This window comes from Eubalaena glacialis, chromosome 15, assembly GCF_028564815.1.
Source record: "Eubalaena glacialis isolate mEubGla1 chromosome 15, mEubGla1.1.hap2.+ XY, whole genome shotgun sequence".
Classification (NCBI taxonomy): Eukaryota; Metazoa; Chordata; class Mammalia; order Artiodactyla; family Balaenidae; genus Eubalaena; species Eubalaena glacialis.
The window spans coordinates 7,851,471-7,876,130 of NC_083730.1; the positions used below are offsets into that span (position 1 = coordinate 7,851,471).

Consider the following 24,660-nt stretch of genomic DNA (forward strand, 5'->3'; position numbering starts at 1 on the left):
TGAGTATTTGATAGAAATTGCTATGAATCTGTAGCTCATTTCGGGAGTATTGCCATCTTAACAATAGTAAATCTTCCAGTCAATGACACAGGTTGTGTTTCTATTTATTAGGTCTTCTTTAATTTCTTTCAATGATATTTTATAGTTTTCAGTATAGAAGTCTCACATTTATTGTCTTAAATTCATCTCTAAGTATTTTATTCTTTTTGATGTCATTGTAAATGGAATAATTTTTTCCTTTTCATTGTTTTAAATTGAAGTATAGCTGATTTACAATGTGCCAATCTCTGCTGTACAGCAGTAGAATAATTTTCTTAATTTAATTTTTGGATTGTTTATTGCTAGTATATAGATACAGAATTGATTTTGTGTATTTATTTTGTATTCTCTAAACTTGCTAAGGTCTATTTTCATCTAATAGTTTCTTTGTGGATTCCTTAGGATTTTCTCTTTATAAGATCATGTCAACAGCAAACCGAAATAGATGTACTTTTCCTTTCTAATCTGGATGACTTTTCTTTTTCTTGCCAAATTACTCTAAATAAAACTTCCAGTACAATATTGAACAGAAATGGTGATAGCAGACATCCTTGTTTGCTTTGCCACATGTATAATTAAGACCCATATTTATTAAATTGTGCCAAAAAGGCATAGTTCAAATTTATGTTGCTTTGCTATTTGAAATGGAACATGAATATATCTTGGTTCCATCCTTCCATTTTAAAAGGGCATAAACTATTTATTAACTTTCTATCTTGGTATTGGGAGGATAAATTAGAATTTGACAATCCCCTTAAAAATTAAATATTATGTAAATTCATAGGACAAAGTTACGGGGCATGATTAGGAAAATTCATGAGCGGGGGATGAAACCTCAGGCCTCAACCGTTTTTCCTTCTTAGAGATCAGAATTATTAATAAATCTTGAGCTTTATTCTTAAATAAGGCAGGCTGGGGTCCAGGTGACTTTCCTGGAAGGCACACAGAATATTTGCTGCCCTGGGGGACCGTGAATTACTTCTGCACATCTATTGGTTAGAGCCCTTTTGTTTAGGAATCCTGCTCGCATTGTCTTCATAAATAAATTAGTATCCCAATTAATATAAAAGTAGCCTGTAAAAGGATTGCCCCTGTGAGCCAATACATTTCTTCTCTCTGAAAAATGAGGAAAAGGGGTCAGAGCACTGCTTTTTTTTTCTGGAAATTTCGCCTTGATATGGCTGTACAAATGGTTGTAAGGTTGTGACCTCCAATCATTGAAGCCTCCCTCGCTGAGCAGCAAGGTCGTTTCTGGGGCCCAGGACCCCTCTTATGAAGGGAGCTCCTACCCTGTGGTTATACCTGCAGGTAGCCCTGGGATAGGGTCTGACATTGCATTTGATTCCCAGAAAGAGGATTATTTCAGTCCTTTTGGGCTACTATAACAAAATAGACTGGATGGTTTGTAAAAAACAAATTTATTTCTCACAGTTCTGGAGGCTGGAAAGCCCAAGATCAAGGCACCAGCAGACTGAGTATCTGGTGAGGAACTGCTTCCTGGTTCATAGGTGGTTTTTTCTTTTCTGTGTCCTCACATGGCAGAAGGGAGGAGGGAACTCTCTGGAGCCTCTTTTACAAAAGCAGAAATCCCACTCATGAGGATTCCACTCTCAGGACCCAATCACCTTCCATAGGTCCCACTTCCTAATATTATCACAATGGGGATTAGATTTTAACATGATTTTTTTTTGGTGATGGATGGGGGCAAGACATTCAGTCCATAGCAAAGAGGCATCCTTCACTTTGACAGCTGCTCAAATGTTTATTAGTTGTAACTGCCTATTATAGAGGTCCTGGGATAAGTGCTTTCTCTGAGTTATCTCCTTTGGTCCTCAAACAGTCCTATCAGTAGGTGCTATTATTAATCCCAATGTCTACTTGTAGAAGTTGAGGTTATAGAGGCATCAGGTTGTTTTTCCCCCTACCCAAAATTCTTTTTCCCCATTTTCTGTTAATACCATCCTTTTCCTTAGTGGAAGTCTTCTGCCCACCTCCTTGTGACCCTAGCATAGTATCTTGTTATTAGATCTAGTTAAAATATCCTGCCCTACTGTTCAAAGAGTGTGAACAAGTAACCTAGGATCAGGTAATCTCATAATAATGATTCTGATGAAGTTCTTATCATGGATTTGATATCCAGATATTGAGGGAGAAGGTTTCCTTTTCTCCTAGAGTCATTACATGGAAAGATGGAAGCCTGGATCACAATCCTCTCTTTCCCTACATTTGTGGAGAATTTTGCCAGTAATATAAGAGAATGAAACACACTGAGAGAAGCATAGCAAAGAGATTGGGAAAAAGAATCGTGATATTTTTGAGTCTCTGAGGCCAGATCCTTTTCTATAGTGAGATAATAAAAACTCATTTTTGCTTACTTGTTTGAGTTAGAGTTTTGTCATTTGCAACCACAAGGTTATCCACAATTATGCAGCTAAGGTTGCAAAGCTGGTTTTAAATCTCTGCCTGTCTGGCTCTAAAGTTTGTGCTCTATGCAATACTTTGGTTATACAGCTCTGAGCCAGATATTTCAAGTGAGTCAAGTAGCAGGAATAAAGTGTATGAAAGACTCAGGTTCACAACCGTCAGACCTACTGTACATAACCCCAAGTGTTAAAATTCATGTCCAAATTGTGAGGAGAGCAAAACTGCACGTCTCTTCGAGAAAACAAAATTAAGCATTTCTTTTTCTCCTAGAATAAATCACCATGGATAGTAGTCATATGAGTTCTTAGGAGGGCAACTGAATATTTCCTGTGTAAATATCTTCATCTAATCTGAATGATCTGATATAGCAGACTGAGGCAATGACTGATTTATGGGTATGACTGTAAGGTTGAAGAACAATTGAGAATTAAGTGGATCTCGGGAGTAATTAGTAGAATTTGACCTGTGCTCTGGGTCCACATGTGGTTCTCCATAATGTTGCATGGCTTGTGTTGATAAGCAGACCTCAACACATAAGATCTTCATCCTTCACCCCTTTCCTGATCCACATATGTATTGCCAGTTGAATGACTGCCATTTACCATAATGTAAAATTCGACGTGTATTTATTTTGTTTGCACTCAAATAAATATAACAAAAACTGTTGAAGTACACATAGAAAATTACAAAGATACATACACATACAGTTCTCCATACGTCTACGCAGATATCTATTGTCCATTTTTTTCAAGTACTTGGGCATCACTTAAAATATTTGACCTTGAAGTTCAAAATTACAAAAGCCCCAGCTGTTGACTGGGATATAAAAAAGTAGACATTAATAACTAAAGTATATGCAACAAAGACAGCAGCCACCCTTCTAAATAGATCTTGGGTGAAATAGGAAATATCAAAACAGCAGTTTCAGGATGGTTGAGAATAATAACAGAATATTATAAATCTGAATTCATGATATATGATTGATGATTTTCTTAGGTGCAGATTCATGGACTTAAAATTCACTATAACTAGGGACTTCTCTGGTGGTGCAGTGGTTAGGAATCTGCCTGCCAATGCAGGGGACACGGGTTCGAGCCTTGCTCCGGGAAGATCCCACATGCTGCGGAGCAAATAAGCCCATGCACCACAGCTACTGAGCCTGCACTCTAGACCCCGTGAGCCACAACTACTGAAGCCCGCACGCCTAGAGCCTGTGCTCCGCAACAAGAGAAGCCACCGCAATGAGAAGCCCGTGCACCGCAACAAAGAGTAGCCCGTTTGCCACAACTAGAGAAAGCCCGCATGCAGCAATGAAGACCCAACGCAGCCAACAAATAAATAAATAAATAAAAATTAAAAAAAAATTCACTATAATTAAATAAGAAAGAATAAAAGTAAAGCAACAAAACCTTAAGCTCAAGAAGTTAGAAAAGGAATGGCAAAACAAACCTAAGGAAGGAGAAAGTAACTGATATTAAATAAAAGTACAGTTAATACATTAGAATATATATATATTTTTGGCATGCGGGATCTTGGTTCCCCGACCAGGGATCGAACCCTTGCCCTTGCAGTGGAAGCACAGAGTCCTAACCACTGGGCCACCAGGGAAGTCCCTATGTATGTTTTTTTAACAGTAGAATTAATAAATTGAAGGTTGATATTTTGAGGAAAAATTGGCAAATCAATACTTAGTCTAATAGGAAAATGATGGATAACTGTTTTGCTTTGAATGTAATAAGCAGGACTTAGTGATTTTTGTCTAATTAAAAAGCAATATATGCTCAACAATAAGTTAGAATATAAAAGCAATGTAAACTATATCATTTCATAGTTTGATCCTCCATTTTACTTACAAAATGGCTGTTTTAAATTATTTTTCTCCCACAGTATCATCACCCCATACCCACCGACATCCTCAGTTTATTATCACCTAAGACTGTTCAACTTAGAAATATCATTGAAAAATTATTTCTCTTATTCCTCTGAACTGTTTTGTGCCTTTTGACCTTGACATTTCAAATCCACAGCTAAATCCTTCATACCTGTGTAACTACAGATACTTCTCAGCTGGTATAAGTGCCTCCACAGTTTCCGTTTTTTGGTTCACTTGGGACACATGCATCAGGTTAAGTTGTCCTAGGGTTGAGCAAGGCAGCCACTGTTACACTCTTGGCCAGGCAGGCTTACGTATGGGCTGTCAGAGTCTTGGTTAAATATCCACAGTCTCTTTCTTCCCCCGTCTGATTTCCTTCTGGTTTCTCCCATTAGCCACAGTCAACTGGATGCCTGAGGGCCAGGGAGCCTGGGTGGTGCAGCCTTTTCCTGTGTACAAGTCAGTTACCTGCAGAGGCTGGCAGAGTGGGGAAGAGCCACTGGAGGGCCAAATGGAGAAAAACCAGCACGCTAGCTGCCCCTTCCACTTCTTCTCTTCCTCCCAGAGGTAATCTGGCCACACAGACTTTCTCATTTTCCCTGACTTTGACAGACTCACTCTGAATTCTTGCCTTTGCGTGTACTGTTTTCTTTGGCAGAAATTCCCTTACTCCACTTCTTTGCCTGGCAAACAAACTCCTACTTATCCCTCAAGCTCCAGCTCAAATGTCACCACTCTTTTACCTACACACTTGTAGAGGCAGCAAAGTCCGAACAACGGGACAAAGAAACATAAGGTCGGGTCCTCAATCAGCCACTTACTGGCTGATGTGGGCCAGGTACTTCTCCGATTTTACGTAGTCCCCCCCCCTCCCTTTTTTTTTTTTTTTTGCAAAATAGGAATGGGAATTGCTACCTTGACATCCTTTCTCCAGGGATGAAAAAATCCGTGAGATAAAATGTTCTCTAAAATGCAAATCACTTTACAAATTTAGTTTTGTTGTGGTTGCTCTTACCATTGCTTAGATTTTTTTCTATTAGTTCAAACCGATCACAGTGCAAAAGGCAACTTTAGTGGCATTCAAATACGAATTCAAATTCCTACTCACCCCCTTTTCTTTCTACAGCCCCCTTTTTCTCTCCTGTTCAGTTATTTCCCCCCGCCGCCGCTCTCATTTCTTTTTCGGCTTTACTCTGAACCCAGGTATCCAAGGTCATTGCTTGATTGTGCAGGTGCATCTCACAGTTAAAGAGGTTAAGTCATTTAGTAACGGCAGGGAAGTAGGGGTGGAACGGGGTAGGTCATCCTAACAAAACGCTGCACTCTAAGTTGTAAAGTTCTGGGAGCTGAGAATTCAGACTGGCAGGGTCATAAACGAAGCCCTCGCATAGGGAGGGTGCAGGGCCGACTTGGGCTTCCGCGCGAGCCTCTGCAGCCCGCGCCGCAGCCCGCGCTTGGACGCCGGAACCCCAGGAGGCGGGCGCGGTGGCGGGTCCGGAATTCCGGGAGGAGAGCACGAACGGGCGAAGACTACAACTCCCGACGTGCACGGCGGCCAAAACGCGTTCTGTCCCTGCTTCACTCTTCATTCTTTCCCGTTCTTACGACGGAGTCCGGTGTCTAGGAACTGCATAGTAGTCACTATAGCGAGACTGTAAGCTTCTCTGTTGGCGCGGGGACCGGAACAGCTCACGGAATGCCTCTCACTCTTTGGGTCCTTCGCTCAGGCGTTGAGGAACTCGCTTTCGGACCGGCCGGGTTTCTAGGGGGACAGTAATTGTGGTCGGACGCTGTGGCGCGGCAGTTTAATTCTCCGGCGGCGGCTGATTGAGAGGGACGGGATGGTCCTGACGGGGCTCATCAGGAAACTGGGTAACAGTCTGAGTTGCCCCTCGCCCGGGTCGCCCGCATCCGTCGTGGCCGCTTGCTGAGAATGGCGGTGTCACGTTTCCGAGGCCGGGCCACCCCGCGACGGCTTCCTGTCTCGTCCGGGCTTCGGCAGGGCAGCCCCCGGGGGCCCACCTCGGACTTTGTGTAAACTCCGCAGTTCGCGTCCTGAATGCACCAGCGTCCTGCGTGTGGAAAAAACTGGTTTCTTTATTTCTTCTTCACCCCGCTCCCGCCCCCAGCGTAGATAACGAAGTTTTAGGGTAAATTCCCTGTGGGCGTCTCTTTGGAGTCGGGAAATAGCTCTGTGCTGTCTTCTTTGACAGGTCATCAGCTGGCCGAGATCAGGGCACGCGCTCTCAAGAATATTCTCTGCAAGATTGAGCACAGTTTAATCTGCTGTGCTGATCTGGTTCAGGAGAGGCTCCTCTTTCTCCATTTGCTGGAATGGTTCAATTTCCCGTCCGTTCCAATGAAAGAAGAAGTTCTGAGTCTGTTGAACAGATTGGTTAAGGTAGGATCATTTTGAAATAAAATAATCAAACAAGTGAGTATTTCGTAGTCATTTAATTGTAGCATTTGTTGAAAATTTAAATTATTAAATTTTTAAAAAACAGCTGTGAATGTTGAATTTTAATTCATTTGGGTATATAATGCTCCATCCTCCTTTTCTCTGATTTGTGATGTTGAATCTCACATTGTCTCTGCTGTGTTCTGAAGTAACACAGTTTCTGAGTTCAGGTATGTTCTGATTTGGGGGATCGTCTTTGGAGGTTAATACTTGTCATTCTGTTTTCCCTTATGGTTCTGTTATTTACATGTTAAAATGAGATGTCTTTGTATAAAAGAGAACACATTTAAAGATAAAGTTACAGACCATGATACTAAACAGCACAAGTATGTTAAATTGTTTTTCCCATATCTGTTTTTCAGATTTATGTTTCTCAGTCTGTCTTGAGAGTAGTTAGTTGTCAGGGTCAAATATCAAAGTGGCAGGTTTAACTTTTCCAAACTGTAAATCACTATGCAGTTGTAGGGGATACTTATTACTTTGGCATCCTTTGAGTGATTGGAGGTAGAAGAGGATACAGTGAGTGTCAGTGAAGAGAAGTAATCAATTTAATAAATAAAAGTAGGACTGGATAGTGTGCATTTCTAGTGTTCAGTGTCTGGGCTTTTCTCTCATAAGTGTTATTAAATGTTTTACGTATGTCTCTGTAAATCTACGTCTTATGTATATCACCGCAAAAATTATGTTTTAAAAAGGAACATCTGGTGTACCAAAAATAATGTCATGTTTTGACTGCTGTAAAATAAAGTCTAGAGATTTTGATATTTATGGTTGTTCTCAAGACACTCCTTTTCTTATTTCAGTATCCCCCAGCAGTCCAGCATTTGGTTGACCTTGGTGCAGTCGAATTCTTATCTAAACTTCGTTCTAATGTGGAGCCGAATCTACAGGCTGAAATTGATGGCATTCTGGATGGACTTTTTATTCTTCCTTCAGAAGTTCCTGAACTGTATTCTGCATCTTACCAAACCAGTCAAACTGGTAACTCTTTGGAATCACTCTGATGAAATCAATCAGTCAATCAATCTGTTAAAATATAATATATTGGTTCTAATGGTTAATTCTAAGGAAAGGAACCTTAGATTAAAAAAACAAACAATCCTCCTCCTCTCCCCCCTGCAACTCTTATTTTTCTTATGTTAACTTACATGAATTTGATCTTAATTCCCCTCCTCTGATGTTACAGAGAGGAGGGTACTTGTGTGTTTTTGTTTTGGTCACGGGGCATACAAGATGAAGTGACTTTCTTTTTGTGAGACTAGTTTGACAGATTATTTTTTTAGCAATAACAACAGATTTTCATTGAGCACTCATTACTATGTGCCAGACGTTGTTTTGAATATTTTATACTTGCATTTTGGGGCTGTGTTCTTCATATAGGGAGGATGTCTGCCCTGCTCATGATTTTGTTACAGGGTCCAATCAAAATGAGCTACACATGGTATGCTGGCTAAAATCAGAGTCAAAGGGACATGGATTTAAGTCCCAGTTCTGCCACTAGTTGGGTGACCTTGGCTAAGGTACTTAATCCCTCCAGGCTTTAGTTTTCTCATCCAAAAATTGGTACAATCAGCAAGAACATCTTACAGGATTTTTGTGAGGTTTAAGTGGGGCAACGTCTGGACGGTGCTCAGCATAGGGCCCGGTGTATATTAAGCACAGAATCCTTGTCTGCTACTGTTACGTGTTGTTCGTGTTATTACTTGAAGTCCACTATAGTGCCTTGCTCATGGAAAGCATTTAAATTGATTTGAAGGAAAGAAAATGCTTTTGAAATTTATATGATTCAGTAGTAAAAGTATAAAAAGCTGTGTTCTTGCTCATTTAATCTGTTAGACCCTATTCTTCTCTATGCCAGTGCTGTACTGCCACTGCTGTGACCCTCGGTCCTGCTGTTAACAGGAACAACAACAGCAGCTGCCATTTACTGAGTTCTTGTGTGATTGTGATTTTTAACAGTGTATTTTACAATTTCTGTCTAAGCCATAACAAATAAAGTAGAATCTTAAATCATGAATTTTCAACCTAGTTCCTTGCAGGTGAGTTTAGAGGTATGGTCTAGGGCTAATTTTTAGTTTTCTGTATTAACATTAGAACTACTGGCATGAAAACTTCAAACAGAAAATTACAAAATTTGGTTTTAGCCTTTTCTTCATTCTTAATCTCATCACAACTGAAATGCTGAATATGTAATCATGTATGATAGGGGATCATCAGAGTTATTGAAAGATAGTGTCTGACTCTTGCTTTTGACAACTTTTTCTTAAAAAAACATGAAAATTGAAGTGATCAGGAAATATGAGAGTAAGGGAGAGGAGAGAGATGGACTAAGAAGCTGAGATGAACAGTTCTTGAATAAATACCTTGTAACAGATTCTTTATGTACATTGTGGATGTTTTCATTCTAAGAAACAATTGTAGTTACATAACAGTAAAAGAGAGAGGAAAAAAACCCCTCAATTCGAAATTGACTCGGCATCCACGTTTTTTTCCTCTTTAGGAGGACAGATTATTCAGAGAACCATAACTGGATTATTTTTCTAGTTTTTAAAGTGATTCAAAAACTTAAGATAAACCGTTTATATTTGAAAAGAGCAAGTTTCACTTTCAGCAAATAATGCATCAGTAACACAGTAATATATATTTTCTTTTCAGAATTGCCCCAGCAACCTGAAACCTTAACGGGATATTTTCCTCAAGACAAAAGTACTTTCCAGCAGATGGAAGTGCCTCCGAGACCTGTGGGTGTGTATCTACAGGGACGTAGGTCCTGTCTACCTGGGAAATTGGAAGTTAATGTACTTTCCCTCATTGTTGTGAAGACATATTGGTCAGACTTAAATGGTTAAGCACCGAACTGAGTGTTTGTCCCCTCAAGTTAGATTAGGATATAGAGTCTAAATGGTGAAACTTTGTGTTATTCTAAGTGCCTTTGACCAGCTCTCTAGGCAGTGGTAACGGTGGCCGTGGTGCTTGGTGCTTATCGAGCCGGGAGTCTTTGTCAGGAGCTGAGCTGTGCACTGTACACGCCACCTCGTTGATTCTCCAGCTCACTAAGCGGTACTGTCGACCCAGTGACTCAGGCCAGAGGCTCAGGATCAAATTTGTTTCCTCATTTATCTTTATTCCAACATTCAGTTGACGAAAGAGTTCTGATTTAGAGCCTCTCTCGGGAATCTCATCCAGGTCTTTTTGCGTCTGGTCTCTGGTCGGTCATATGCCGCCTCCTCAAAGAGACCTTCCCGAGGACTCTAGCCAGTGATCACTTTTTATCTACATTTGGTTTTCTTCCTATATGTATTTATTAAATTATGTATTCATTTACTTCCTGTTTGTCTCCCTCATTATAAACTTAATGACAGCTACAAATACTGCTTCATCCTGCGTGGGTGTGGGGAACAGTGCCAGAAATGTGTTATTTCTTGAATGAATGAATGAATCTTCATGGAGTCCCAGTGGGGTTGATATTGTTATTAACCCCATCTTACTGATGAGAACCCTGGGGCTTAGAAAGGATAAAACCTTTGTACTAGGTGACACAGTTAGGGCATGGTTAAGTAAGCATGTACTTCACCTCTTACTGCCTGCATAGTTGAAATGAAAAGGTTGCTTCCAAGGATATATCTGCGGGCGTCAGGCATCCAATTTAACTCAGTTTGGAAGCCCTCTGTTATAAAAACGATTTCGTAGAAACTCTCAGGTTGAGTACAGCATAAGAAAGAACAGAAAACTTGTTCAGCTGTTAAAATACTTAACCTTTCCTTTCTGGAAAAGTTTTGTTAGGCTTATAGGGAGCTTTGGTTTTGACATGGTAGTTCCTTGTGTTTGTGGCTGAGAGGCTTAATTGAGTGACAACGAGAGACATCTGAAGGGAGACATCTGAAGGGAGTGTCTCCAGGGCTGGGAATCATGGGTATTTGAGTGAAGCGGTTGAAACATTCAGGAAGATTGAGATGGTAACATATTTTTATGTGAGTTGCAGTTTGTGGATCGATGGTGTGGCTTATTTTGGACACATCTTTATGTGTGCAGTATAAGCCTGTCCTTCCCTCCACTCACCTCTTGTTTTTCCCTTAGAAAGTAAACCCTGCTTTTATGTTAGCACTTTTGAAGGAAGCAACTGCTATGTTTGAGAATTTAGTAACACTATTATCTGAATTAACAATTCCATGCTCTTTTCAGAGCATTTGGCAGAAAGACTATTGGCCATTTGGAAGGGCTTATGTGTTGTCGCCTTAACCCGTACACCATGTGTTTAAAAATAATTTGAAGGAGGGTAGTATAAAATTGCGTTCGGTTTCTCAGATCTCTTTTAATCTTGTCTGAGCACTGATATTTGATCTTTAATCTTATGGTCTTCAAGTCATCTCAAAGAGGTTTAAATATCTAACAGGATTTAGGATATTTGAACATGACTAATTAAATACAGTATATGATTACGTTTATATCGTTTTTAATTTCTACAGTTAGAGATCTCCAAATGCCAGTTCCTTTTTTGTTTATGCTCTATGTTCTGGTTAGCCACATGGTGAAATAGAAAATTTAATTGATGCTCTAAATGTCATTCAATATTGGTTTGTGTTTAATGCCCTTCTAATAATAATATATGAGTTCTGTTTAAATTATGAAAAGAGATCTCTGTTATTTATTCTGTGAGGGAACAAATTTGCAGCTGGTCTTTTTGGTATATTTTAGGGTACTGTAAACTGTGACTTTATTTGCGGACTTGTTTTAAAGGTGAAGCCTTATTCTGAACATTGTGAATCTGTCAACATTGTCTCCTTTGATGCCTTAAGTTTTGCTCTTCCATTAGCAGCAAATCCGACCGCGAAGTGTTTGAAGTTTTCTACCTTCCCTTGGCTCCCCCTGACCACAGCTGATAGGCATGTTCTCTCCTCTAATGAAAGGTACGGTAGTACCTGACGTATTTCAGGTGTTTTGGCTTTTGGTATTGATATTTATAGCCATGAAGTCTGAGAGTTATTACTGTACATTTTCATCAGGAAAAAAGATACTGAGTGGCTGTGATAGGTAGCAATGGGAATATATGAATGATTTTCAGTATTTCAAAAAACAAGCCAGAAAATTCCTATTTGCCTTTAATCAGGCTTCACATCAAGTTTCTTTTTTGTGCTTGGAATCCTCTGCACTCCTTGGTGATATGAGTCATCTCTTACTGACCAGATTGCCTGGCCATTGCTTAGGCCCTTGGTGAATAAAAATGGAGAAATTAAACATAAATGCAGTCTTTTTAGTAGACAGTATATTTCAAAACATGGACTCTGTTAGGAGAAGGTTGGGGACCACTGATCTGATCTGATGTATTGGATTTTATTTGGTCATCACCCCCAAAAGTAGATAGCCAATATCTAGAAGTTTGGAGACTGTTTTAATGTCTAGTTTCACTTTTTGCTGAAACGTAATTTCAGTGAATGCCACATCAAATGAGTTGTCTGCCTTTTTTTGGTGAGAATCTGAAAAATAAAGACCAACTTCTAGAGTTAGGGCCCAATACAGGGGGATGCTATTAAATGACTTTTGATGATGGCCCTTTTTACTGATGGGCCTCAGTAAATTCTCTTGGAGTAACATATTGAAGAGGTAGCATGCACACGGGGATGGAGCAGGGGTGGTGCTGGTCTGTCAGTTCTGAGTCGGTTGCTAAGGAGGAGGTATGGTCTCTAGTGGGCGCCTGTGGCTGGTGAATGGTGGACTGGAGCCAGGCTGAGAGCAGGTTTGGTTTCTTGGGGTGAGAGGTGAACAACTGCCACATCCCTAGGAGGGCAGATATTGTCAGAGAAGTTGAGAGGTGTCCTCTCCATGAGATAAGAGAGGAACACCAGCCTCATTCCCCTCGAGTAGGGAAGAGCAGTAAGGAATCTAAATTCCTGGAATTTAACTCTGTACTTAAGTACATAAGTACTCTGTACTTGTGATCTCCTCTGTCTTATTTCCTGATTCACTTAGCAGATTTCATTGATCTCCTTTCGTGGCACTGTGATAGTCTTTGGGTATACAGTGGGGGATACTGTGTAGTCCCTGCTCTTGAGGAGGGTCTAGTGGGGCTACGAAGTCAACAGGCAGTTACCGTAGCACAGATTATGGGCACATGAAAGAACACACCTACCCCAGGGTTGTTCATTGATTAGGGAGGAGATTTGGGAAGGCTTCCCAGGGCAAGATGTCTTGGCTGAGACCTGAAGGATTGTGAATAGGTTACTTAGAATCTGGTATAGGTAAATTCTTTTTAAAAATAAATAATACTGTATTTTGTATATTTTGTAGCTCTTTAAGAAGTAGTAACCACACTTTAATCTGGAACACCTGTGAACTGTTGAAAGATGTTATCATGCAAGATTTTCCTGCTGAGATTTTCCTTCAAAGGCCAAAAATTGTTCAGGTGCGTTTGCTCTGCAATAGTTTTAGATTTTGAAACAGGGAACTTTTTGCAATGAAACACATTTTGCGAAGTGGGAGTCCTTGGGAAGGAAATTTGCACTACCATATTTAAATAATGAAGTATTTGGTTATTCAGACCACTTACTCTCTAACTTACTTAGATGGTGGTTGTTCTGATAGGAAGTAGTCTCATTTGACACATGCAGTCCAGTTTGACGACCTTGAACTTACCATTTATGGATCACTTGGGGAGACTAGACCTGGGAAACTGAGGTTGGGCAGCAGTGACCAGTCTTAATAGTTAGAGTTGCATCACTTTGGGTATCTAGGTGTTTAAGGCACGGTGCTGGATGCTGTGGAAATGTGGCAGAGGTGAGCAATGTAGGTGGATTCTTTGCAGTGCAGTTTATTGCATACGTGTACAGTAGAGAGACTGGGATCCCGGGCTGGGATTGTGGGGTGTCCACGGCATCTGGTAAGGCTTGGTACCCTTGCTGCGCAGTCACGGGGCTGAGATGGGTGCCAGTGAGTGGCAGCTATTACTTCATACTGTCCCAGCTGTGAGTGATAGGAGAGGGAAAGCTGTAAATTATCAAAACATGCAAAATGATTTAGCTGTTTGAGATGTAAAAGGCTTGTTGTGGTTTTTAAAAAGTACTGTGTAACTTAATATCCTGAATGAGGAATAATTCCTGTGTTCTTCACGATAGGTACTCAACAGTTCAGATATGAGAAACGCTGACTGTTGTATTTAAATTTTATCTTACTTTGACCCATCTTCCTGCATTATGCCAAGTCATTTTTGCCTGTTTCTGTTTCTTATGTTTTATAAATATTTGCACCTTATCTTAATTCCTTTGACTGTTCATTTAACCTCATTTAAGCTGCATATCCTTCTTTGAAAGTTGAGCACTTTGTTCCCTCCATCATTTTCATCACTCTTCTTTATTTCAGAGCCTTTTATCTCTGTTGAAACTGGCCTTTGGAGGAGATGGAAAACATCGCCTGGCGTTGCAGTCAGTGTCCTGCTTGCAGCAGCTGTGCACGTATTTAAGAAACAGACTTAACTTTCACCGAGATCCAAGTTTTTTCTCTAGTAAACAAGGTATTTATGTTTATATATTCCTTGGTCACTGGTGGTATTTGTAGATTCTTCCAAGAACTCCCCATTGTATTTACTGTCAGGGTTATTGTGTATACATTTTCACAACATAAATTCCCCATTCCTAAATGTAATCAAAGTATAATCTTTGAAAACAAACTGTATGAATGACAGAAGCACTCCTGATCCCATCCTCTTTTTTTTTGATAAGAGACATTTGCAAGGTGTTTTTCTCCCACGTATGCTGAGTGTTGTTGGGAGCTAAGGACCAGGATTCTGAGTCCAGCTATTCATGTGGGACTTTGGGCATTTTAGCAAGTTATATGTTGTGTTAAGAAATTGTTTGGTTTGAAAAATACCTATTTGTATTTTATGAAAACTATTTTTATTCAACTTGTGATGTAAGCAGATATTATATGATAGCAGTGCCAGACTTTTCAGGGAAAAAGCACCACCTAATGGCCAAATAGAGTACTAGGCTGGCCTTGTCAAACTAGCATTTACAATTTAGGATTTCTGTGCACTTACATAATACAATATATATTGAAAGTCGAATATTAAATTACAGTGATTTGTCATCATGCTTCATAGTTAAGCCCTATTTTGTTGAGAGTTTCACTGATCCTGTGCTACTTGAATATTTATCCTTTATGTTAGCTTTATTATAGACCTCAGGGGGCATGGGGTTTCCTCATTAACATTCTTGAGAGCTTGTGGGTACCCCATATTTCATCAGAAAAAGAGTTATAATGTGGGTAAAAATAGTGGATAAATCAGAAGACTTATTCGTGTATTAAATAAATATTTATTTATCACCTACTCTGTGCCAACCGATACTCTAAGGGGTATAACACTGAACAAAACAGATAAGGTCCCCTCCTTTATGAGCTTGTATTGTAGAAGGTTGGGACAGGTGGTAAACAAACAAGTTTTTAGATATGAAGTGCTCAAAGGGAATAAGAGGAGTGATGTGACAGAATGTGACCGGGGATGTGGCTTTCTCGGATAGGATGGTCAGGGAAGGGGTCTGACAGGAGGCGAGCTGAAGGGTGGGAAGGGACCTCCGCTTGAAGAGCGGCAGGGAGAGTGTTCCAGGGAGGTCAGAGGCCTCAGCTCTGAGGGCCACACGCTTGAGGAACCAAAATCAGGCTGGTGTGAGGGGAGCGTAGTGAGCGGGGTGGGGGTACAGAGAGGGGAATGGGGTGAGGTCAGAGAGGTGGCCCGGGGCCAGGGTGCAATGGCTCTGGCAGACCTTTGTAAGGATTTGGTCAGTATAGTCCCAGTATTGTGCGATCCTCACCATCATCTGTTTCCAAACCTTTGTTATCATCCTAAGTGGAAGCTCTGTAACCATTAAGCAGCGCTCCCCATTTCCCCTTCCCTGTGCAGCCCTCGGTAATCTCTCGTCTATTTTCTGTCTAGGTCCCTAGACAGCAGGATTGTACAGTATTCATCTGGCTTATCTCACTTAGCGTAATGTTTTCAAAGTTCACCTATGTTGTAGCACGTGTCAGAAATTCATTTTTACGGCCGAATGATGTTCCACTGTATGTACACACCACGTTGTATTTATGTGTTCAGCTGTTGGTGGCCGTGGGGCTTGTTCCCGCTTTTTGACTGTTACGAGTGATGCTGTGGTGAACGCTGGCATATCCGTTCGAGCCTCTGCTATCGATTCTTTGGGTGTATACCAGAGCAGAACCGCTGGGCCATACGTTGATTCTACGTTTAGCTTTCTGAGGGACCGCCAAACGTGTCCCACGGCGGCTGCGCCGGTTGACATTCCCACCAGCAGCGTATGAGGCTTCCAGTTTCACCACAGCCTCGCCAAAACTTTTTTCTTTTTCTTTCTTTCTTTTTTGTTAACCGTAATCCTCCTAGTAGGTGTGAGGTGGTATCTCATTGTGATTTTGATTTGCATTTCCCTAATGACTAGTGATTCTCTAGTGACTTTTCATGTTTTTACTGGCCATTCGTATATCTTTGGAGAAATGTCTATTAAAGTTTTTTGCCCGTTGTTAAATTGGGATGGTTGACTTCTTGTTTTTCATTGTTGAGTTTTGGGAGTTATTTATATATCCTGGATACTAAATCCTTATCAGGTATATGATTTGCAGATATTTTCTCCCATTCTGTAGGTTGTTTCTTTTTTTTTTAAAGATCTATTTATTATTTATTTATTTATCTTTGGGTGCGTTGGGTCTTCGTCGCGGCACGCGGGATCTTCGTTGAGGCATGCGGGATCTTTTGTTGTGGTGCGCAGGCTTCTCTTTAGTTGTGGCGTGCAGGTTTTCTCTCCTCTAGCAGTGGCGTGCAGGTTTTCTCTCTCTAGCAGTGGTGCGTGGGCTCCAGGGCCCGTGGGCTCTGTAGTTTGTGGCACACAGGCTCTCTAGTTGAGGCGCGCGAGCTCAGTAGTCATGGCGTGTGGCTTAGTTGCCCTGCGGCATGTGGGATCTTAGCTCCTGGACTAGGGGTCGAACCTGCGTCCCCTGCATTGTAAGGCAGATTCTTTACCACTGGGCCACCAGGGAAATCCCGGTTGTTACTTTCTTGTTAATGTCCTTTGATTCATGAAAGTTTTAAATTTTGTTGAAGTCCAATTTATCTCTGTTTTCTTTGGTTGTTTGTGTTTTTGGTGTCATATCTAAAAATTCATTGCCAAATACAAGGTCATGAGGATCCACCCCTATGTTTTCTGCTAAGAGCTTTATGGTTTTAACTCATATTTAGGTTGTCGATCCATTTTGAGTTAATTTTTGCACAAGGTTTGAGGTAGGGTCTCTGGGAGGGTTTTAAGCGGGAGAGTGCATGATTCGGTCTCTAATGTTGTAAGTGAACACTGTTGGCTAAAAGGTTCCGTGTAATCAGGTCAATTAGACATGAACCTAAATGTGCTAAGGGAGTATTGCAGAAAAGGTTGACTTTTACTTTTACCTCATAGAAGCATTTCTACTATCTTAATTTTGTTAATTTTTTTTTCCTGAAGAATGACAAGAACTACATAATCAGTAATCTGTCTCTACCAAGGAATACTTTTATTCTTTTTTTTTTTCCCCCAGATACAGTTTCCCAAAATTCTTCTCTGTCTTATTGTCATGAAGCAAGAGTCACTCATCATTCCCAGAATCCTTCTCCAGGAAGCAGCAGCCCTCGGCCTTCTGTGGTGGGACGCACAGGCCAGCGACCCAGAGGAGACGGCCAGGATTGGGACGCCGTGTCTTCCAGGTGACTGTAGGAAAGCCAGGTTAACTTGTGTGTGTGTTTCAGTTTTAGAGGGAGATTGTTGTTTTGCTCTTTCGTCTTTTCTTTTGAAACATTAACACAGGTATTGGCCTTGTGTTAAACCAGTGACTTTCATACTTTTTTGACCATGATCCCCAGTAAGAAATAAGTATTATACTGCAACTCGGTACTCAGTACACAGACATATACTCTGTGTATGTGTGCGTGTGAATCTGTGTGTGTCCACTGAAACAACATGTTCACAAAATTGTTCTCTCATTCTGTGTTACACAGTGCATTTCTATTTCATCAAAAAAATGGTGATTCTGACCCACTAAATTGTTTTTAGCAGCCACAAATGGAGTGTGATCTAGTTTAAAAGCATAGTTTTAAATGTTAGATACTTTTTGATAACATTTTAAGCCCATTTTTGTAAGTTTAATCATAATTTAAATGCATTGGTGTTTACTATTAAAGGGAATGATTGGAGAATCTATAAAACAAAGTCACCTTCAAGGTGCACAGTTTATGGTATTTTATTTGTTGGTGTAAAGAAAGATTTTTATATATCTAGTTTTCTTAAAGGGATTGGCATGGTATTTGTGTGTTACCTCATCCTTAGGCTACAAGCATCTTAAAACCTCTTTTTTTAAAAAATTTATTTATTTTATTTTTATTTATTTTTGGCTGTGTTGGGTCTTCGTTGCTGTGCGTGGGCTTTCTCTAGTTGCGGCGAGTGGGGGCTACTTTTTGTTGTGGTGTGCGGGCTTCTCATTGCAGTGGCTTTTCTTGTTCTGGAGCACGGGCTCTAGGTGCGTGGGCTTCAGTAGTTGTGGCACACAGACTCAGTAGTTGTGGCGTGCAGGCTCAGTAGTTGTGGCGCACGGGCTTCGTTGCTCCGTGGCATGTGGGATCTTCTCGGACCAGGGCTCGAACCCATGTCCCCTGCATTGGCAGGCGGATTCTTAACCACTGTGCCACCAGAGAAGCTCTTAAAAAGCTCTTTTTAAGTCTTTTCTTTAGTGTCATTCTGCTAAATGCTCAGTGAGACCAGCACTTGTCTGTTGGCTTGATTTTTTTCTTGTGACATGGCTACTGCTGCTCCAGTCTAACACTGACTCAGGCTCGCTGTGTGTTTGGTGTTACGTCAAGTGCTTCATGTGCTTTGCCTCCTGTGGTCGTCCTCAAAACAGTCCTATAATAGGATTGGTATTATTATTATCATCATTTTATAGAAAAGCCTGAGGTTTGGAGAGGCTGGGAGCCAAACCCCAGTTTATACAGTTGGTAAAGAGCAGGGCAGGGGTTTGGACAGTATGGTCCGAGAGCCTGTGCTCCTTATCCTACAGGGTAGCTGGTGTTGATCAGGCATGGTTTTTCTCTTTACCTCATTCTCTGAGCTGTATCTAGTGTGCTATGTGCTTGTAGATTTTCACTCCTGAGTGAACGTCCTCCTGGGCCCTTTCAGAGTTTGAGAGAAGCCCAGCTCATTTCCATATTTTGGGATGCTTGGTATATTGGAATTGAAGAAATGACAAAATGTATTAAAATTTGGGAGTTTTACATGTTCAGTAGTGTTAGTGCATCTATGTGATTCAGCTTCAATTGTGGATAACATCAAAAGTCAACATTTTGAGGTGCTTTGTAAATGTGAAGTTCAAGCCTTTCTATAGCACTTTTATCCCCACCCCACTCCTTTACACCCAAGGTAAAAGTTTTTTTATAAAGAAAGCCAAGAAGGGATGTTCTATTTTGGGGTATACTTTCAAAATCATATGATGTTGACTGTACTAAATAAAGTAATCCATTTCTCATCATGTTTTTCTGGCATTTTCTAGCATTCTTCAGTTGCTAACATTGGCTTACTTAGAACATTTGGTGAAAATCACAGAAAATCTAGGAAACCATACGAACTATTTAGTTTTGCCTTTATAAGTTACGGAAGAACTTTGCTATGAATCTGTTTGCTTTCCTTTAGAAATGGATGGGTTATCAGTGTTCATGTCGATTGCTGCTATAGCAATGTTGACACGTTCGGAGAACATCAGTTTGAAAAGCAACGTATAAAAAAAGCATTCTTGGTTTCACTTACAATTTTGAGCCATCTTTATGGAATTTAATCTCATAAATTTGTCAAGGTTGCTGTAAATCTGACCAGAATTGTTTCATGGAGCAATATAATTGTGCATGGTATGAGTCTCCTAATATGCCAGGCAGCAGCTATGCAGTAACTCTGTTTGTGGGCTGTTTCCATACTCAAGGTTTATTGTTATCCTTGTCTACTTTACAGTGGAAGTAGTAGTCACGCTCATGTCAACTCAAGGGTCTCCATCCCTTCCCCTTTGGACATGGTGCACCTGGACCTGCCAGAGCTGGAGGCTGAGGACACGCTAGAGCTGCGGTTCCAGCAGCTGAGCCTGCCCCAGCTCTGCGTCTCCATCCTGGAGTCTGCCGTTCCTCTCTTGAGAACAGGTTAGTTGTCCTTGAAGTCAGAGTTCCTTTTGTATGCTTTGTGTTTGTTTTGTCTATTTTCTAGGACTCTAATTTTTCTCATTTTTGCTTTCTGTCTGTCTTAGGACCTTTAAAATCTGGATTTACTTATCTTTTGGGGTACAAATTCCTAAGAACTTAGTAAGGTCTTTATTATCTCTTAATTAAACGTGGATGCCATGGAGCACTGTTCAGATAGAGTATCCCCTTCCATTTCTGGCCTTTTATTGCACAGACTTCCATTTGTGTGTGACTATTTTAAAGGTAAGCACTGAAAAAGCAATGCAACTGGAGTGAGTTAGAGAAGATGGCCTGGCATGAATAGACCAGAGTAAAAAACTCTTCGGCTTTTGCTCTTTAGAAATTTTTTGAGTTGCTTTCAGTTGTTCACTCCTCCTACTCAATTTTTACTTGAGCTATGAAACATGTTAAAAACCATAACAAACCCAACACTGGATTTGTACCTTTGCAGTAATTTCTTTTTCCCAAAAAACAAAACAAAACTCAGAAAACCCAAACGTTCTGGAGTTACATTTTCTCTCAAATGTGCTGGGTAAGTTTGCAAAGATGTACTGCAGTATACACTGGGATGTAGCTGTGCTTTTAGCGGAGAGTGATGAGAAGGATAACAACATGGCCAATGTCCGACGGAGTCTAGTAATCAAACAAGTTACCACGCAGTGAGTAGCTGCTGTGCTCGGCTGCCGGATGTGCTCTTGTGCACATTATTCTGTGCACTCCTCACACCGACCCATTTTATACACCCCTTAGTGGTAATTACTGCTTTTCTCCCTGTTTGACAATGAGGAAGCTGAGGTTTAGAGTGCTTTAGAAACTTATCCGACGTCAAACAGTGAAGAACAGAGGCTTGAACTACGGTTCTGAGACCAAAGTCCATGCATTTTGCAAGGTAAAGAAAGGTTTGGGATAAATAAAGATTTTTATTCTCTAAATATATACATTATAAGTAGTTGATAAACTTGTCAACATATAAATACAAGATAAACAAGTTTTGCTTTTTTTGGTTTATACTGGCTGAGTAAAAAATCTATCCCATGCTGATGGTTCTTTAAGTCCTATGGCTATTTTTTGCCAGCTTGGAAGTGATAGGGAAGAAGGCAGGAGGTAGGTGTATATTTGGGAACATTAACAATTTTTTTTATTCTGAAGAAAACTCTGTACCTTAACTTCTCACTGACTGAAGAACTCTGCTTCCAGGAGTGAGGAATACATATTAATTCATGTACTAATAATGTGACATGAAAGAAGATCTGAACTTCGGCATCATCAAGTGTATATGTTTGTCTGCATGGTGTACTGAGGAGAACAGTTTTAGATTTAATGATTTTGCATTTAACCTTTTCTTAATTTGCTGTAAAAAGTCAGATTGATAATTATAGAGCTGTATCATGGTACATAAAAATTTCTAAATGTTCTCTTGCCCTTTTGTGGAAAATTATTGCATGATTTGCATTTGTTCAGTGTCGTAAGAGATTTCTAAGAGAATTTGCTCCAGATGTTCTCATGAAACAACTAATCTAGACCCTTATGATCTGGTAGTTTGTTTTACTTTTATTCATTAGAAATTGACCTTTGGTATGTGGGACAGGAAAGTCTTGATTGAACATTCACCTTACTTAGAGTTATGGGTGGTAGAATTCCTTTGTTATTCTATCTCTGTGGAGAAGGGAGATTGCTCAGGTGGGTGTGACTCTGACAGCACAGTTTCCTCTGGAATGTTTTTAGAGTTTAAGGTGAGTGTAGGTTTCCCAGGCAACTCCTGTGTAGGAAACTACTAATTCATGACAAGGCTTAAGCCTTCTCGTCCTAAGTGGGAAATTTATTAGACTGCATCTTCTCAACTAAACCTGTGCTTTTTCACCTATTACATGTAACATGGATGGTCTCTGAATCTGAAAAGTTATTTTAATCTACCTCACAGTGCTTTTAGTTAGATTATTGTTATACTCTTCCTGAGTATCTTTCCCACTTATGAGCACATTTGATTTTTTGTAGTTAAATAGTGTTATGATCAAAACAGAAGTCTAATGGTGATTGTATATTGTGACTTCCCTATTCGTCTCTTTTAAACAATTCTAAAAACATCAAAAAATAAAAATAAAAAGAGAAATAGGAATTTGGGAGCATTAGCTAATCAGAGGATTGAGCAATATGATATTCAGCTTTATTTGAATTAACTTTCTTTCCTTCTCTCTCTCTCCTATTTGTATTCCTAGGTAGTAGACAGATGATAATAAGAGTTCTGGAATTGCTTGCAGAGGATATGGTACTTATTGGTGAAGCGATTTCAGCAGATATCTGGGATGACAGCAGTCTTTTTGCTATAGATATGGTGAGAATCAAGGTTTTCCTTGGGATGTGGGTAATAATATTAGTATTTTATTTTATCTTGGTCCTTTTAAGCTGGTTTCATTGTCTCATTAGTCTTTGAAAACTTTCTTTGTTTTAGACACAGTAGATCCCAGGCTTATTTTGTGCATAGTCTGGAATAGGCCATTTCTCCAGAGATTCTGGTTACTTTTAATGGGGGAAATGTGTATCAAGACCAGAAACAGGCCATTAGGGCTGCTTGCAGTTACAGTGATATCATTCTTTCCCTTCAGTAATAGAACTAGGAAATCTGTATTTAAAAAAAACTCATGAATTCAGACTGCTACTTCTGAGTTTAAACTTGTATTTCTTTGCTTGGACTTTATTGTCCTTCATAGATTCTTAGCAACATCAACATAATTGCTTATTAGTTTTAACCTTCAGCATAAAAGTAAGTAATTTCACAGCAGCAGTATTAGTATCACTGTGGTCAATAACTAATAAAGTTCAAGATTTTCTTGCAGTTCTTTTTGACTTAGACTGAATCTCACTGAGTATATAAAGTCAAAATTCTGTGCCTTAAAGTCACTCAAAAGAATTATTTTCTCTGTTACCAATTCAGTATACAGTTAGATTTTTGTTTCAATTTGTTTTCATTTTTGAGAATTGTTTTCTCTTCATAAAAATGTAACTCAAGGATGTCTCCCAGCCATCCTGTTTTCTAGTTTATTTTTTCCATTTTTATTTTAGTTTTTGCAAATGTAAGAAAATAAGTACGTAGATTCTTATTCCCCCCTCACATCTTACATAAAAGGTGGTATATCATATACAGTTTCATACCTTGTTTTTACAACGTAAGAGTAAATCCTGTATAGTAATTAGACTTATTGTTGTGACCATTATGTATAGAAATATTGAATCACTCTGTTGTGTAAGTCAGTTATTCTTCAAAAACAAGCAAAGAAACGAACTCAGAGAAAAAAAAGATCAGATTTGTGTTTAACAGAGGTGGGAAGTGGGGAGAGGGGGAATTGAATGAAGGTGATCAAAGGTACAGATTTCCAGTTTTAAGATGAATAAGTACTAGGATGTAATGCACAACTGCTGTGTGTTATGTATGAAAGTTGCTAAGAGAGTAAATCCTGAGGGTCTCATCACAAGGAAAGGAAACTTTTTTTCTATTTCTCTAATTTTGTTTCTATATGAGATAATGGATGTTCACCAAACTTAACGTGGTCATCATTTCATGATGTATGTAAGTCAAATCATTAAGCTCTGCACTTTAAACTTATACAGTACTCTATGTTAACTATATCTCAATAAAACTGGAAGAGAAAAGAATGCATCCTGGATAGATGGATGGATGTAAATGTAGGCATGGAGATTATTCCACGTTCATATGTGGAGATCTTCATTCTTTTTTACAGGCTGCGAGTGCTTCATTGTGTATTTATTCACTCAATAAACATATGGATAGACATAATTGCTAACAAAAATTATGTGAAATGAGTAATGTGCATTTTTAAAAATTAATTTATTTTTGGCTGCGTTGGGTCTTCGTTGCTGTGCACGGGCTTTCTCTAGTTGTGGCGAGGGGGGGCTACTCTTCGTTGTGGTGTGCGGGCTTCTCATTGCGGTGGCTTCTCTTGTTGCAGAGCACGGGCTCTAGGCGTGCAAGCTTCAGTAGTTGTGGCACGTGGGCTTCAGTAGTTGTGGTTTGCGGGCTCTAGAGCACAGGCTCAGTAGTTGTGGTGCACGGGCTTAGTTGCTCCGCGGCATGTGGGATCTTCCCGGACCAGGGCTTGAACCCGTGTTCCCCTGCATTGGCAGGTGGATTCTTAACCCCTGCGCCACCAGGGAAGCCCTCCCCCAATTTTTTTTATCTACACAAATCTTTTGAAAAGAAACACAACTGAAACATTTTACAGTAGGTGTAATATATTGTTTCAAGTCCTACAATTTATTTATAAAATAGGGATAATAGTTCTTAATCTTAGTTTTTCGTTAGTCCTTAAGGTTATCACATTATTCTGTAGTACTTTTAGAAGATTTTCACATGTTGAAGGTTTTCAACAAGTGAGTTTTCCTTGAGAAGTGTGAAGAATGTTTTATCAGTTGCTTCTTAAAATAGCTCAAGTTTCTTGGCCAGAACATTTATCTGTAAAAGTTAGTCATTCATTTTTAACTTTTGGCTGCTGATCTTTTATGATTCAATGAATTATTTTTACTTTAAAGGTTAAATCTGTTGTGCAAGTGCCAATTGGTATGTTAGAAATGTTAAATAGTACTGCTGGAAATTATATTTGACTTACTTATTTAAAA

General features: G+C 39.8%; 1 protein-coding gene across 1 annotated transcript in view; it reads left to right on the top strand.

The window, feature by feature from the left end:
• The first annotated feature begins 6,120 nt into the window (after positions 1–6,120).
• Positions 6,121–24,660, top strand: part of RTTN (rotatin) — a 141,451-nt gene continuing 122,911 nt past the window's right edge. The window contains exons 1-10 of the mRNA XM_061169804.1: positions 6,121–6,208; positions 6,550–6,737; positions 7,598–7,775; positions 9,450–9,539; positions 11,608–11,701; positions 13,080–13,194; positions 14,148–14,298; positions 17,355–17,520; positions 19,808–19,989; positions 22,245–22,360. Coding sequence (XP_061025787.1) covers positions 6,178–6,208; positions 6,550–6,737; positions 7,598–7,775; positions 9,450–9,539; positions 11,608–11,701; positions 13,080–13,194; positions 14,148–14,298; positions 17,355–17,520; positions 19,808–19,989; positions 22,245–22,360 — 1,311 coding nt within the window. The 5' untranslated portion in view covers positions 6,121–6,177. The remainder of the gene's footprint in view (positions 6,209–6,549; positions 6,738–7,597; positions 7,776–9,449; positions 9,540–11,607; positions 11,702–13,079; positions 13,195–14,147; positions 14,299–17,354; positions 17,521–19,807; positions 19,990–22,244; positions 22,361–24,660) is intronic.